Raw genomic sequence first — 12,328 nt, forward strand, 5'->3', positions numbered from 1 at the left:
TGTTTCATTTTATTAAAAAAAAAAAGTTTACAAGAGGTGCACTCATCAAATAGTTTTAACACGTGAAACTAATTTTAAAATTCTTGTTTCTTCCCCAGACACTACATACCTCCAAAAGGTTTCATTTCCGAGGGGCAAGTGGTAACCGAGTAGGACGCGCTGCACTATGATGGAAGCTGTATACATTGCTATTAATACTGGGAGTAATTTACCAATCCTCATATTCAGCAAGTCGATCCTCTAGTACCGAGTACTGACCAGTCATCAGTGCCTGCAAGTTTCATCATTTAACATTCGATGGATCAAGTGATCATCCAAGATGTCCACATGAATGGAAGCACTTCTGGAACAAGTTATTCTGCTAATTCATCCGTTCAGGTCTCTCTTACACACACTTAAGAATAACTTTAATGTTTAGGTCTGTTTAGATAAGTCCTAATGTTATTTCTGTGAGCAATTTTCAGTTGTGTTCTGATAAATTATTTTGCAAAATTGTTGCCAAGCAACCCCTTATTTATTTATTTTTTTTTTGTTGTTTTTTTATGAATAAATAGAAGAGAGCTATATTCATAACCAGGCCAATAGTAGAGGAAGCGATATTGAACTTACTATCGAAGTTGTACATCTTTGCAGCGACGTCTAAGCTGAGGAAGCCTAATACTATAGGCATAGCAGAGTTAGGTTGTTCATCGGGACCTAATGCACTGTTAGCCGTCTCTCATATTCTGGAAACTATCTACAACAAACATTATAGATCTGGTAGTGTTACGCCTGAGATTCTCGTGTTCCTTAATGATCTTCCAGGCAATGACTTTAACACTCTTTTTAAGGATGTGGGAAGATTCTGTGGTGAATTAAGAAGAAGCAACGGAGATGGTTTTGGACCATGTTTTGTTGCTGGAATTCCTGGTACATTCTATGGTCGACTGTTTCCTAGTGACACTCTTCACATCGTTCATTCTTCCTATAGCCTTCAATGGTTATCGCAGGTGACTAGAGTAATTTTATGTATCTAGCTAATTTCATTAAGTTTTGATCGTTACATAATTAAATTTCTTCGAACAGGTACCTCAAGGGATAGAGAAGACGAACAAAGGAAACTTCTACATCACAAAATCAAGTCCTCCTTCTGTAATTACAGCCTACTTAAACCAATTCAAGAAAGATTTTAGGGCGTTTCTAGAGTGTCGCTCGGAGGAATTAGTTAACGGAGGAAGAATGGTTTTAACACTCGTGGGTAGAAGCAGTTCAGATCCTACTAGCCAAGACTGTTGTTCTTTCTGGGATTTATTAGCTCTGTCAGCCCATGACATGGTTTTACGGGTAAGGTATACTTAAATTTTACCTATCAAAAAAAAAAAAAAAAAAGTAACATTAAAATGACTAAAATGCATGTGATTTTTGTCTTTTGTAGGGAGCCATTGAAAAAGAGAAATTCGACTTATTTAACATTCCTAATTATTTTCCTTCAACTAAAGAAGTAAAGTCAATAATTCTGAGCGAAGGTTCATTCACAATTAATCAACTAGAGACATTTCACGTGAATTGGGATGGTAGTGATCCTAAGGGAAATGCAAATTCAGAGAGAGTAAACAACTTAGAAAGTAGCCATTACGCAGCTAACACCCTTAGAGCAGTGTCAGAACCCTTATTAGCGAATCACTTTGGGGAGGAGATAATGGATGAATTGTATGGTAGGTTCAGGGAGAGAGTTGCCGAATACGCAAGCAAGGGGAAAACTAAGTTCACCAACTTAGTTATCTCCGTGACTAAGATGGAAAAAGATCTATAACATATAGTCTCTATGCCTTGTGTCTTTTCATATCGTCCGCACAGTGTAAGCCTGTAAGGTGAAGGATTCTGTATGTTAATCTTATGGTATGAGTGTCTTGTAATTTGTGTTGTTATTTTTAGAGTTGCCCAATGTAGTCAATATCGGCCGTATCGGCCGATATATCGGGAAAATATCGGATATCGCTATGGAGCGATACGATAAACAATATATCGGCGATACGATATCTCCCCGATAATATCGGCCGACATGAGCCGATACAATATTTTTACGAAAATCCGGTACGGGTTAAATTAGTCATTTTAGGTAAAGATTAAAGGTATTTTAGGTTTTTCAAAGACGGGAAGGGATAAATTCCTGTTTAATTACCATTTTAGGTAGTAAACTTTAAAGTTGTTGAAGTTACTCTCCTGTCTCTGGTTTGAACTTCTTTAGTTATCATTTTAGGTAGTGAACTTTAAAGTTATTGAAGTTATTCTTTTGTGTTTTTGATAAAATTGATGGTATCTGTTACATCTTAACAGAAAATATGTGAAGAAAATGTTTGCTATAAAATTTTAGTCTCTAAATTATACCGATATTTCAACGATAATATCCCCGATATAAAGTCGTACCAGTGTATCGGTCCCGTCCAAAATAAACCGATATCCGATATTAACTACATTGGAGTTGCCATTTAGGATTTTGTTAGAGCTGTCTCTGACTAAATTATAAAAAAAAATTATCTTACACGAGATGGATAAAAGTGTTGTCCATCTCTGTTTTAAATTATAAAGTATCATCTTGCACATGGGGCAAAAATTTAAATCATTAACGCTGATTGCACCTCTAAGTAGAACTACAATTTACATCTGCTTTCAGGAATTCATGTGCAATTATTCAAACCGTTATTTGGAAGAACTAATTCTTGTTGTTGTTAAATTATATTTTTAGCCATACTTCCCTGCTTCATCAAAAGAGGAAGCAAGTTTAAATGCACTCAACATGATAGCTCGGAGGAAATTATGGCCACAACTATCGTTCTGCCTCTTCAATAATGTCATGATAGTAGAATTATTTGCTCAGTCAGCCCATGACATGGTTTTACATGTAAGATATACATATACATATATACGTAGCATAAAAGTGAATTAATACCAACTTTCCTTAATTTAGTAACATTAAAATGACTAAAATGCATGTGTTGTCTATCTCTGTTTGGTTAGAGCTGTTTCTAACTAAATTATAAAGTATCTTACACGAGATGGATAAAAGTGTTGTGTATCTCTGTTTTTACATCGAGGGACAATCACATGCACGTATCCCTTAACTGGTCGTTCTCTTTTTCTTGAAAAGGCAAAATCAAGCTAAATAAAAAAGAGTGCAAGGGTGTAGCACCCTCACAAATACAAGAAAAAGCGAATAGAGAGTTTACAACTTATTACTCTTTAAACAAATTTACTCTATAAAAAAATCATCAAGTTTGATGTTCTTAAACAAATCAACATTTAGACACCAAATAAGTAACAAAAACTTGATATCCTCATCTCTCTTTTCATACGATCCAACAGCCCACCATGAGAGTGAGAACCTACTTGTTGAAGTATTGTTAACTCCGTTGAACCATAAAGTAATCCAATTTCTGACGAAGTCAAAGGAGCTGTTGGCCGAAAAAGGATTTAAAAAAAGGTAATATTCTGGACACGTACTGTCCCGGCACACAAATTCTAAAAGTGATATTTTGGACTTTTGGCAACAATATTATACCTTTTTTTCCCCTCCACAATAGATTTTTGGCAACGGTTTTTGTCAAACGAGGACTCATTGAGTCAAGTTTCCTACCCCAACCGTAATATTGACCATTGATTGTGTAACATTAGTCCAATTGACTGATCCAAGTACGCGGCGCCACTTCTACCAGAGTCCTCGAAAATGTATAATTGATCTGCGTAACATTGAGTCCAGTTAACTGACCCGACGCATTATTAGTGCACTCCAAAAATTGTTCTCACTGCACTCATCGTGTAGTCGTGTATGTCATCATTTCATGGACATGGAGGACATTTTTTGGTCATCTTTTGCCCTTTTGGTCTTACTTTCATATTTGGGATTTACGAGGACTCTGGGTTGTTTTTTTTTTGGAATTTCACCCTTTTCGAAGTCCCTTTGCGGGAAAAATCTCGAATCACTGTTTAACAACATTAATGTTTATGTTTATCGTCCTCCCAACAGTTCTTGCATGATCAAAAGTGATCAAGAGATGATAAAGAGATTCTTCATAATTGCCACATAGTCTGCAGCGCATTTCCATGACTCTGTTAAATCGAGCTTGGCTTGTTCTAGTAGGGACTAATAGTGTAACAAAAGTGTGACTGAGTCACTGGGTCTGTTTGTACATCAGTGCTACACTGAAGTCTGATTTCTCAGTCAGTTGTAACTGTCCATGACGGTCTGTCATTGTGTTTGTATGTTTGTATATAAACAACACTCTCTCTCTCTCTTCTCCCTTAATGAAACTTTATCTGTTTTCCTCAATGATTTCTCCATGGTATCAGATGGGAAACCCTATGTTTTCCTTTTCTTGATCCGTTTATCACGATCTTCCGCAAATTCTACATTGATTCTTATTAATCAACTTTTATTTTTGTGATTCATTCACAGTTTGTTCTTCATCTCTCTTTCTTTGATTCATGATTCATACGTTTATTGAGGAATCAATGGATTCATCTTCAATTACTTCGATTCTTGTTCATCAGCTCATTAATCTGATTCGATTGAAACTCACATATTCCAATTTTTTAACCTGGAAAGCTCTATTAACACCGGTTATCAGGAAATTCAAGATTCAATCTTTTGTTGATGGTACTTCTGAAGATCCTGTTCAATTCACCAATCAGACAAATCAGAATAATCATATTGAAAATCCTCTTTATACTGATTGGATCAACACAAATCAAACCATCATTCTCTGGCTTAAATCGACAATCTCAGAATCTGTTATTGCATATTTTGCTGGTGCAGAAACATATCATGAGCTTTGGAGTAACATCAACTCTCGGTTTACAAAGGTTTCATCAACTCACTCGATCCATTTGAGGATTCAACTTCGAGCTTCGAGACAAGGTAACAAATCAATCTCTCAATATCTTACCGAGGTTAAAAAACTCACTGATGAACTTTCGGCTGCTGGATCCAAAGTTTCCGATGATGAACTAGTTGTTACCATTTTATCGGGTTTAAATTCATCCTTTGCTTCTTTGTCAACCTCAATACGTATTCCTAATCCACCAATATCTAGTCAAGAATTGCACAATCTGTTAATCAGTGAAGAAATTGTTGTTAACACAAATAACCAATCTGTTGCATCTCATACTGCTTTCTACACACCTTCATCTTCACAATCAAAAGGATTACCTTCTCATTTTCATCCTATTACTGTTCATAGTCCAAATTATAAAGGAAAGAAACCTTGCAATCCTAATTTCAAACCTATGTTAGCCTCTTCTTCATCCATCAGTTCTGCTTCAACCAATTTTAAACCAAACAATTTTCGATATCCTGGGTTCACCAGTTCTGCTTCTTTTAGAGGTTCTTCACCTGCAAGTTATTCTCAGCTCTCTTCTAGAGATGGTGTTGTTTGTCAAATCTGTCAGAAAGGTGGTCATCTAACGTCAGAATGTCATCACAGACTCAACTTTGCTTTTCAAGGAAAAGCACCTCCACAAAATTTGACTGCTATGCTTGCTTCTGCCAACATCTGTGGTGAAAATCCTTGGGTTGTTGATTCTGGAGCTACTCATCACATTTTTCACTGCCTCTGACTTGCACAATCTGGCTCCTTATTCTGAATCTGATCAAATCAACACTGCTAATGGTCAAGGTATGAGTATCCCAGAAATTGGTCATGCTTCTGGTTTTCTTCATAACAACAATATTAAACTTCCAAGTGTTCTACATGTGCCACACTCCTCCCAGAATCTGCTCTCAGTTCATAAGTTTACTACTGATTATAATTGTAGTATAACTTTTGATTATGTTGGTTTCCTTGTGAAGGATCAATTATCAGGGAAGACATTTATCCAAGGACCGATTAGGAATGAAATATATCCTCTAAATTTTGATTCTCCACCAACTGCTTACTTCAATGTGAAGACCTCTAATATTCACTAGACACTAATAACATATCGCGATCCAATTGCATAGGGAAACTGTTGTTGACTAAGGTCAAACTGACGTTCTGTGATGATTTTTGTTGACTTAAAGAACAATTCTTACGTCTTTGTCGCTGACTAAAGTCAACACGTCGTTGTCCTAGGACTTTAGTTGACTTCTACAATGACGTATAAATAGTAACGTGTCCTTGGTAGATATTTTCCCTTCTACGGTTAGATCGTCGCCTCAACCCTATCTATAACGAAAAGGAGATGGAGAAACTCATTATTTTCTCCGCCTCCCTCTCGTTTCTCTTTCTCCTCCTCGTCTTATCCTTCTGAACCTTCTCCTTAGTTTCTCAGATAAAGCAAAGAGATTTGCTTCTTCATCTCACTACTTCCACTATCACCATAACACCACCGCAGAGAAAGAACCTCTTTCTTCTTTAACTGAACTTAGAGGGAAACCTAAACTTATCGAAATCTCATATCTGGAAACCCATTTTGTAGAAATTAAATCTATCTTTGAAGAACCTGTATTCAGAAACCCCAGAGAATCGATTTTGAGACAATAAAAATTCTGAGTATAAAATTGATTTTGTAATTTGAAAAGAAGAATAAGGTAAACTCTAAACTCTAAACCCATTACTTGTTTTTTCTTTTGATTTGAAGACTATAAGAAGATTCAAGTATTAATATGTTACTTTCTTTTCCCTAGTATTCATTTACAGTAGAAAAAAAGGATTCGTTTTTCTTCTTCTTCTATCAAGAAATCGTTTCTTTCAGAAACACGATACAGATTTTAAGGTATATATATACGGTTAAGTTTCTAAAAATTTCTCTTTTAGTGTACTCTTAGTAACAGATCTCTGTTTTTCGATCTGATTTTGTATTGTTCTGTGTATTTTGTTTTCTAATCTGCATTTGTATTGTTCTGTGTATTTTGTATAATTTTGCTGGTAGGGTTCTATTTTTTGTTTAAAATTTTTATTGTAGGAGTTATTCTAAGACCAATTACCAACTCAGTTGGATTTCTAAGGAATCGCTAGGTATAATTTCTCCTCAACTTTGATTTTTATTTCGATTTGCTGTAAAAGTTATTCGTTTGGTGCTACTACAAAGTTTCGGGGTTCTTGGTTGATGTTTTGGTGGAAATATAACATTTACTTTGATAAGCCTGATGTGTGCGTATAAATGTGAATACGAAATTTCAAATTTTCTGACCTTCGACAAATTTTATTGGCTAAACACTCTCTCGTTGTTGGTGTAGGATTGAGGTCTTCAAACAAGCTTGGGGAGATTGCTGATGTGCGTTTCTCCTCAGTCGAGGACGAAAGGTTCAAAGGATTCGGCTATGTTGAGTTTGTAATGACAGGAGATCAATCTCTGCCTTCTGCATAGTTTCGGTAATAACCCTATTTCCTGGTCTTCAAAGAAACAGAATACAGTTGCTCGTAACTCTACAGAGGTTGAATATAGATCATTAGTACAAACTACTGCATAAGTTATATGGGTATGTCAACTGGAAATCCTGATGACAGGAGATCAACCTCTGGCATCTTCATAGCTTTCTTTCTTACACTCCTACCATTGGTGGTGATAACCTCAGCTCTATCTCCCTTGCTGCCAATCCTGTTCAACATAGTCGAATGGAACATATTGCAGTCGACTATCATTTTATTCGTGAACTTGTGCAATCCAAGACTTTGAAGTTGTATTATATCTCCACTAGTCAACAGGTTGCTGACATCTTCACTAAGGGCTTATCCTCTACCAGGTTTGAGTTTCTTAAAGACAAATTGAATGTGTTGGTGCCACCACAGCTCAATTTGCTGGGGGATAATAGTGTAACAAAAGTGTGACCGAGTCACTGGGTCTGTTTGTACATCAGTGCTACACTGAAGTCTTATTTCTCAATCAGTTGTAACTGTCTATGACGGTCTGTCATTGTGTCTGTATGTCTGTATATAAACATTAAACAGCACTCTCTCTTCTCCTTTAATGAAACTGTATCTTCTTTCCTCAATGATTTCTCCAGGGACATCATTTATTATAATGATAGAGACTTGCTTTAGCTAGCTCGATCAGTATAATAGCCCCGATGTTAACTGCATTGCAATAGACCAGTACATTCCCAATAAAACTTGCAAACATGAGAAGTGAAAGTACTGCTCGTGGTGGTCTTGCGGATTTTTTGTCATATTTGATCTGTTTTAATGTTTTTGTAATGGCCGTTGTTGCTAGAAATACTGTGAGCTTGAAGAAAAATGAAAATGCTCATGGAAAAGTTGACGGTGCCCGTGGAGGAATTTATAAGGGTTGGGCAAAAGTTGACGGTGGTGGAGGAATTTATAAGGGTTGGGAAGAAGTTGACGGAACAGGTGGAGGGCTTTAGGTGGTGGGTGATAGGTATATATATGTGTACGTAACCAGGTGGATGGCTTTACGGTTTGTACACAACCTCGAGGGCAAGGCTGTTTTCAAGGGGATCCAAGTGGTTTGGGGCTAGTTACTAGCTTTCGTTATTATGTTTGGCTATATATATATACCGATTGTTATTGTCCATGAATATGGTAAGAGGCATCTATTAAATGAAATTGTGATGTATGTAGATAGATGTACCCGCATTTTTATATTAGGTACACCAAGTTGCTGTATATATACCTTGCAATACCATAATTTACTTCTGCTCCTGTCAGTAGCTCCTTCGCTTACATACAAATTGATTTTCCTCATTTTGGTACTTGAGTCGAGTCGATCTCACCTCCTTTTGCTTAAATACAAATGCATGCAGTGCATGTATGACCGACAGCTTGTACAACTAAGAAAATGAAATAGTACTGCAGAAATACAAAATCATACTTATCAAACATGTGAAATCTTACTACAGCTTGACAGCAGCTAGCAGTATCATACTATCATGATTATCTCTTTGTGCCGTCTCTGCGCGTCAGCCACGTGACCATTAGTCTCAGATTCCAAAAGCAACTTCCATGCAAATTTTGACACTCAATGATCTTACAAGCACCACAAAGCAACTTGCAACAGACCAAAATATAAACCAGACATCCACTAGTACTGGATACCATAATCAATGGTTAAGATTCCATCAATGGTAAAACCTAATAAATGGCTAAGAATAGTTGTTCCAGCAATTAGTTACGTGGTGTTTGCATTATTTGATTTGCTAGACATGTTTTTATGTTTGTGTTATAGATTTATTGATGGAGTAAAAGAAAAAAATACAAACCCGTGTTACTGCTGTAAAAAGAAGTCTGTTCATGGTGAGAGCAATGAAGATAAACTGTCGGAGACTTTATATGACAGAAAAAACATGTTTAGAGATTTGGGTTTTCCTAAATTGGCAAAAGACAGCGAGGAGGAGGAGGGTTCAGCTTCTGGGTTTCTAACGGTGAAAAATAGATGGTCTGATTGTCACTGTGAATCATGTCTTTCATGGAAGAAATTTGAAGATCAGAATCTTCATGTTGTTACAAAAGAACCATCGAATTTGAAGTCAGCTCATGAAAATGTCATATTTTTACATGGGTTTCTCTCTTCTTCACACCTTTGGATAGAAAACGTTTTTCGTAATCTTTCTGAAAGTGGGAATCAGAATTGCAGGTTGTTTGCAATGGATCTCTTAGGGTTTGGAAAGAGTCCCAAGCCAAATAACTGTTTATATACAATCAAAGATCACTTAGAAATGGTTGAGAAATCTGTCATCTCTCAGTTTGAATTAGGTTCATTCCATTTAGTTGCTCACTCAATCGGTTGTATAATTGCATTGGGATTAGCTTCTAAATACCAAAATTCAGTTAAATCATTAACACTGATTGCCCCAGTAAGTAGAATTACAATCTACATCTGCTGTTAGGAATTCATGTGCAATTATTTAAACTGTTATTTGGAAGAACTAATTCTTGTTGTTCTTAAAATATATTTTTAGCCATACTTCCCTGCTTCATCAAAAGAGGAAGCAAGTTTAAATGCACTCAACATGATAGCTGAAAGGAAATTATGGCCACCAATATCGTTCTGCTCTTCAATAATGTCCGGGTATGAACATTTGGGAAGAACCATATGTTTCATTGTTTGCGGTCATCACAGAACATGGGAATGGCTTCTCAAGCTAGTCACTCGAAAAAGGTAAAATTTCTTGCAATTTTGAATTCACTAAGAGCAAACACTATGGTGCATATTTTCTTGGATATGGCTCTATAAAGTACTATGTGGAGGAGCATATTTTATTGCAGGGAGCTTCCGTATATGCTTTTGGATTTGACTAAGCACACCCATCATTCAGCTTGGCATACCATGCATAATGTGATATGTGGAGGAGCAAAGCTAATGGATGGGTATATTGAGGCCGTGAGTTCATCACAAATTATGCTAACAGTAATCCAAGGTGATAAAGATGGAGTCATTCCAGTAGAATGTAGTCACAATATAAAGTTGAAGGTACCTTCAGCAGAAATTAGGATTTTACCTAATGCTAATCACAGTTCCCTAATCCTAAAAGGTAAAGAGGTTTTTACTAGGGAGTTGGAACACATTTGGTTTTCTTCTGCAGAGAAGTACAACCAAGAGGATACAAAATGAAACAGTTAAAGGTCAAATTTTGTTTATTCCGTTCACTTGTAAGGCTTGTTCTTAAATTCATAGTCTTTTGAACTATTGTATAAGCTCTCTTAACCCTATTAGGATACTAGAGGCAAGTATTTATATTAAGCATATTGGACTTTAGTTTACAGGACACTTACATAAGACCAACAATATATATGGACCGTAACATATATGGACTATACATGGACTTCCATTCTACACCCCCTCAAATTGTACGCGGTTGGTAAACAACATGAAAGCTTGCCATACAGAAAATGAAACCTTGTCGTAGAGAGACCCTTAGTGAACAAATCCGCAAGTTGATGTTCTGTTGCAATATAGCGAAGAAGTAAACGGCCTGATGAGATACGTTCTCGTACAAAATGATAGTGAATCTGGATATGCTTCGAACGCGTATGTTGAACAGGATTGATAGCAAGATATGTAGCACTGATATTATCACAATATAGAGTTGGTGGCTTCGTTAAGGAAACCAAGATCTTGCAAAAAATATTGAATACATGTGAGCTCAGCGGAAGTAGATGGTAGGGCACAGTATTCAGCTTCAGTACTACTAGTAGAAACAGTTGGTTGTTTCTTAGAACTCCAAGAAATAAGATTTTTACCCAAGAAAATACAATGGCCTGAAGTAGAGCGAGAGGTATCAGGGTCACCTCCCCAATCAGCATCAGAAAAAGCCGTAAGCTCTATAGGGTTGTTGCGCCAAAAGGAAATCCCATGACCAAGTTTCCCCTTAAGGTAACGAAGAATTCGTTTAACATCCATAAAATGAGCTTGAGTTGGGCGATGCATATATTGACTAACCTGATTAACTGCATAAGTAATGTCTGGCACGTCATATTTAGATATTGTAAGCCTCCCAACAAACTTCGATATAGTGTAATATCCTAAAATAATGGAGCATCATTGGATGATAACTTAGAACGCGACGCCACTGGAGTAGAAACAGGTTTAGAATCTGTAAGATCAACTCTTTTTAAAAGATCTAACGTGTATCGATTCTGAGTTAACACAAGACCATCCTTATTTCTCGTAGCTTCCAAACCAAGAACATAATGCAAGTCTCCCAAGTCAGTCATAGAGAATTCTGTCTGAAGTTTAGGTAGTAGAGAATTAATACCTGCAGTATCACTTCCGGTAAGGATGATATCATCGACGTAAAGTAATAGAATCATTATTCCTTCACTGGATTATTTAATAAACATAGAGTGATCTGAATGAGACGACTTGAATCCAATGGCAAGAAGAAAAGCATCAAATCGATTGTACCACGCACGAGGAGCCTGTTTTAAACCGTATAAATCTTTGTGTAATAAACAGACATGATTAGGATATCTAGGATCAACAAAACCCTGAGGTTGTTCCATATAAACCTCCTGGTCGAGAGAACCATGCATAAATGCATTCTTAACGTCAAGTTGCTTAATCGCCATGAATGAGTGATTGCAAGACTGAGAAGTAGACGAACAGTAACTGGCTTCACAACGAGACTAAAAGTCTCATCAAAATAAATACCATATTGTTGAGAATACCCCTTAGCAATCAAACGTGCTTTTCTTCGATCAAGAGAACCATCAGGTTATTGCTTTACACGATAAACCCATTTAGAGCCAATAATGTTCATACCTGGTCGTCGAGGAACAAGAGACCAAGTGCAATTGCGCAAGAGAGCATTGAATTCTTCAAGCATGGCTTCCCACCACTCTTTGAAATTAGAGGCAGCAGTAAAACAGGTTGGCTCAGAAGGAAGAGATGTAAACTGAGCTGCAAAACACTGTAA

The 12,328-nt window shown here is 36.6% G+C and overlaps 2 protein-coding genes and 1 long non-coding RNA gene across 4 annotated transcripts; all 3 read left to right on the top strand.

Annotated features, from left to right (window-relative positions):
- The first annotated feature begins 297 nt into the window (after nt 1-297).
- On the top strand, nt 298-1,821 carry LOC113335718 (salicylate carboxymethyltransferase-like). Its single transcript, XM_026581734.1, has 4 exons — nt 298-378; nt 555-989; nt 1,066-1,323; nt 1,415-1,821. The coding sequence occupies exons 1-4, from the start codon at nt 298-300 to the stop codon at nt 1,790-1,792; spliced, it is 1,152 nt and encodes a 383-aa protein (XP_026437519.1). The 3' UTR covers nt 1,793-1,821.
- A 4,347-nt stretch (nt 1,822-6,168) lies between these two features.
- LOC113335660 lies at nt 6,169-7,948 on the top strand. 2 transcript variants are annotated; one of them, XR_003353444.1, is made up of 4 exons: nt 6,169-6,544; nt 6,641-6,729; nt 6,919-6,971; nt 7,193-7,948. It is a non-coding gene; the product is annotated as an uncharacterized LOC113335660 (long non-coding RNA). The 2 variants fall into 2 exon arrangements; XR_003353443.1 differs by having other exon boundaries at nt 6,169-6,729.
- Nucleotides 7,949-9,016: 1,068 nt separating this feature from the next.
- LOC113335719 (probable lysophospholipase BODYGUARD 4) lies at nt 9,017-10,524 on the top strand. The gene is made up of 3 exons (XM_026581735.1): nt 9,017-9,766; nt 9,872-10,071; nt 10,179-10,524. The coding sequence occupies exons 1-3, from the start codon at nt 9,017-9,019 to the stop codon at nt 10,522-10,524; spliced, it is 1,296 nt and encodes a 431-aa protein (XP_026437520.1).
- Nucleotides 10,525-12,328: the final 1,804 nt, after the last annotated feature.

The sequence above is a fragment of the Papaver somniferum genome, unplaced genomic scaffold (assembly GCF_003573695.1).
Source record: "Papaver somniferum cultivar HN1 unplaced genomic scaffold, ASM357369v1 unplaced-scaffold_15, whole genome shotgun sequence".
NCBI lineage: Eukaryota > Viridiplantae > Streptophyta > Magnoliopsida > Ranunculales > Papaveraceae > Papaver > Papaver somniferum.

Excerpts from the sequence above, each read along its gene's own strand:
- LOC113335718 (XM_026581734.1), top strand. The coding sequence starts at position 298 with ATGGATCAAGTGATCATCCAAGATGTCCACATGAATGGAAGCACTTCT. Across the intron at positions 379-554 it reads CTGCTAATTCATCCGTTCAG|AAGAGAGCTATATTCATAAC; the intron begins GTCTCTCTTACA and ends ATGAATAAATAG. Across the intron at positions 990-1,065 it reads GCCTTCAATGGTTATCGCAG|GTACCTCAAGGGATAGAGAA; the intron begins GTGACTAGAGTA and ends TTCTTCGAACAG.
- LOC113335719 (XM_026581735.1), top strand. The coding sequence starts at position 9,017 with ATGGTTAAGATTCCATCAATGGTAAAACCTAATAAATGGCTAAGAATA. Across the intron at positions 9,767-9,871 it reads CATTAACACTGATTGCCCCA|CCATACTTCCCTGCTTCATC; the intron begins GTAAGTAGAATT and ends ATATATTTTTAG. Across the intron at positions 10,072-10,178 it reads AAGCTAGTCACTCGAAAAAG|GGAGCTTCCGTATATGCTTT; the intron begins GTAAAATTTCTT and ends ATTTTATTGCAG.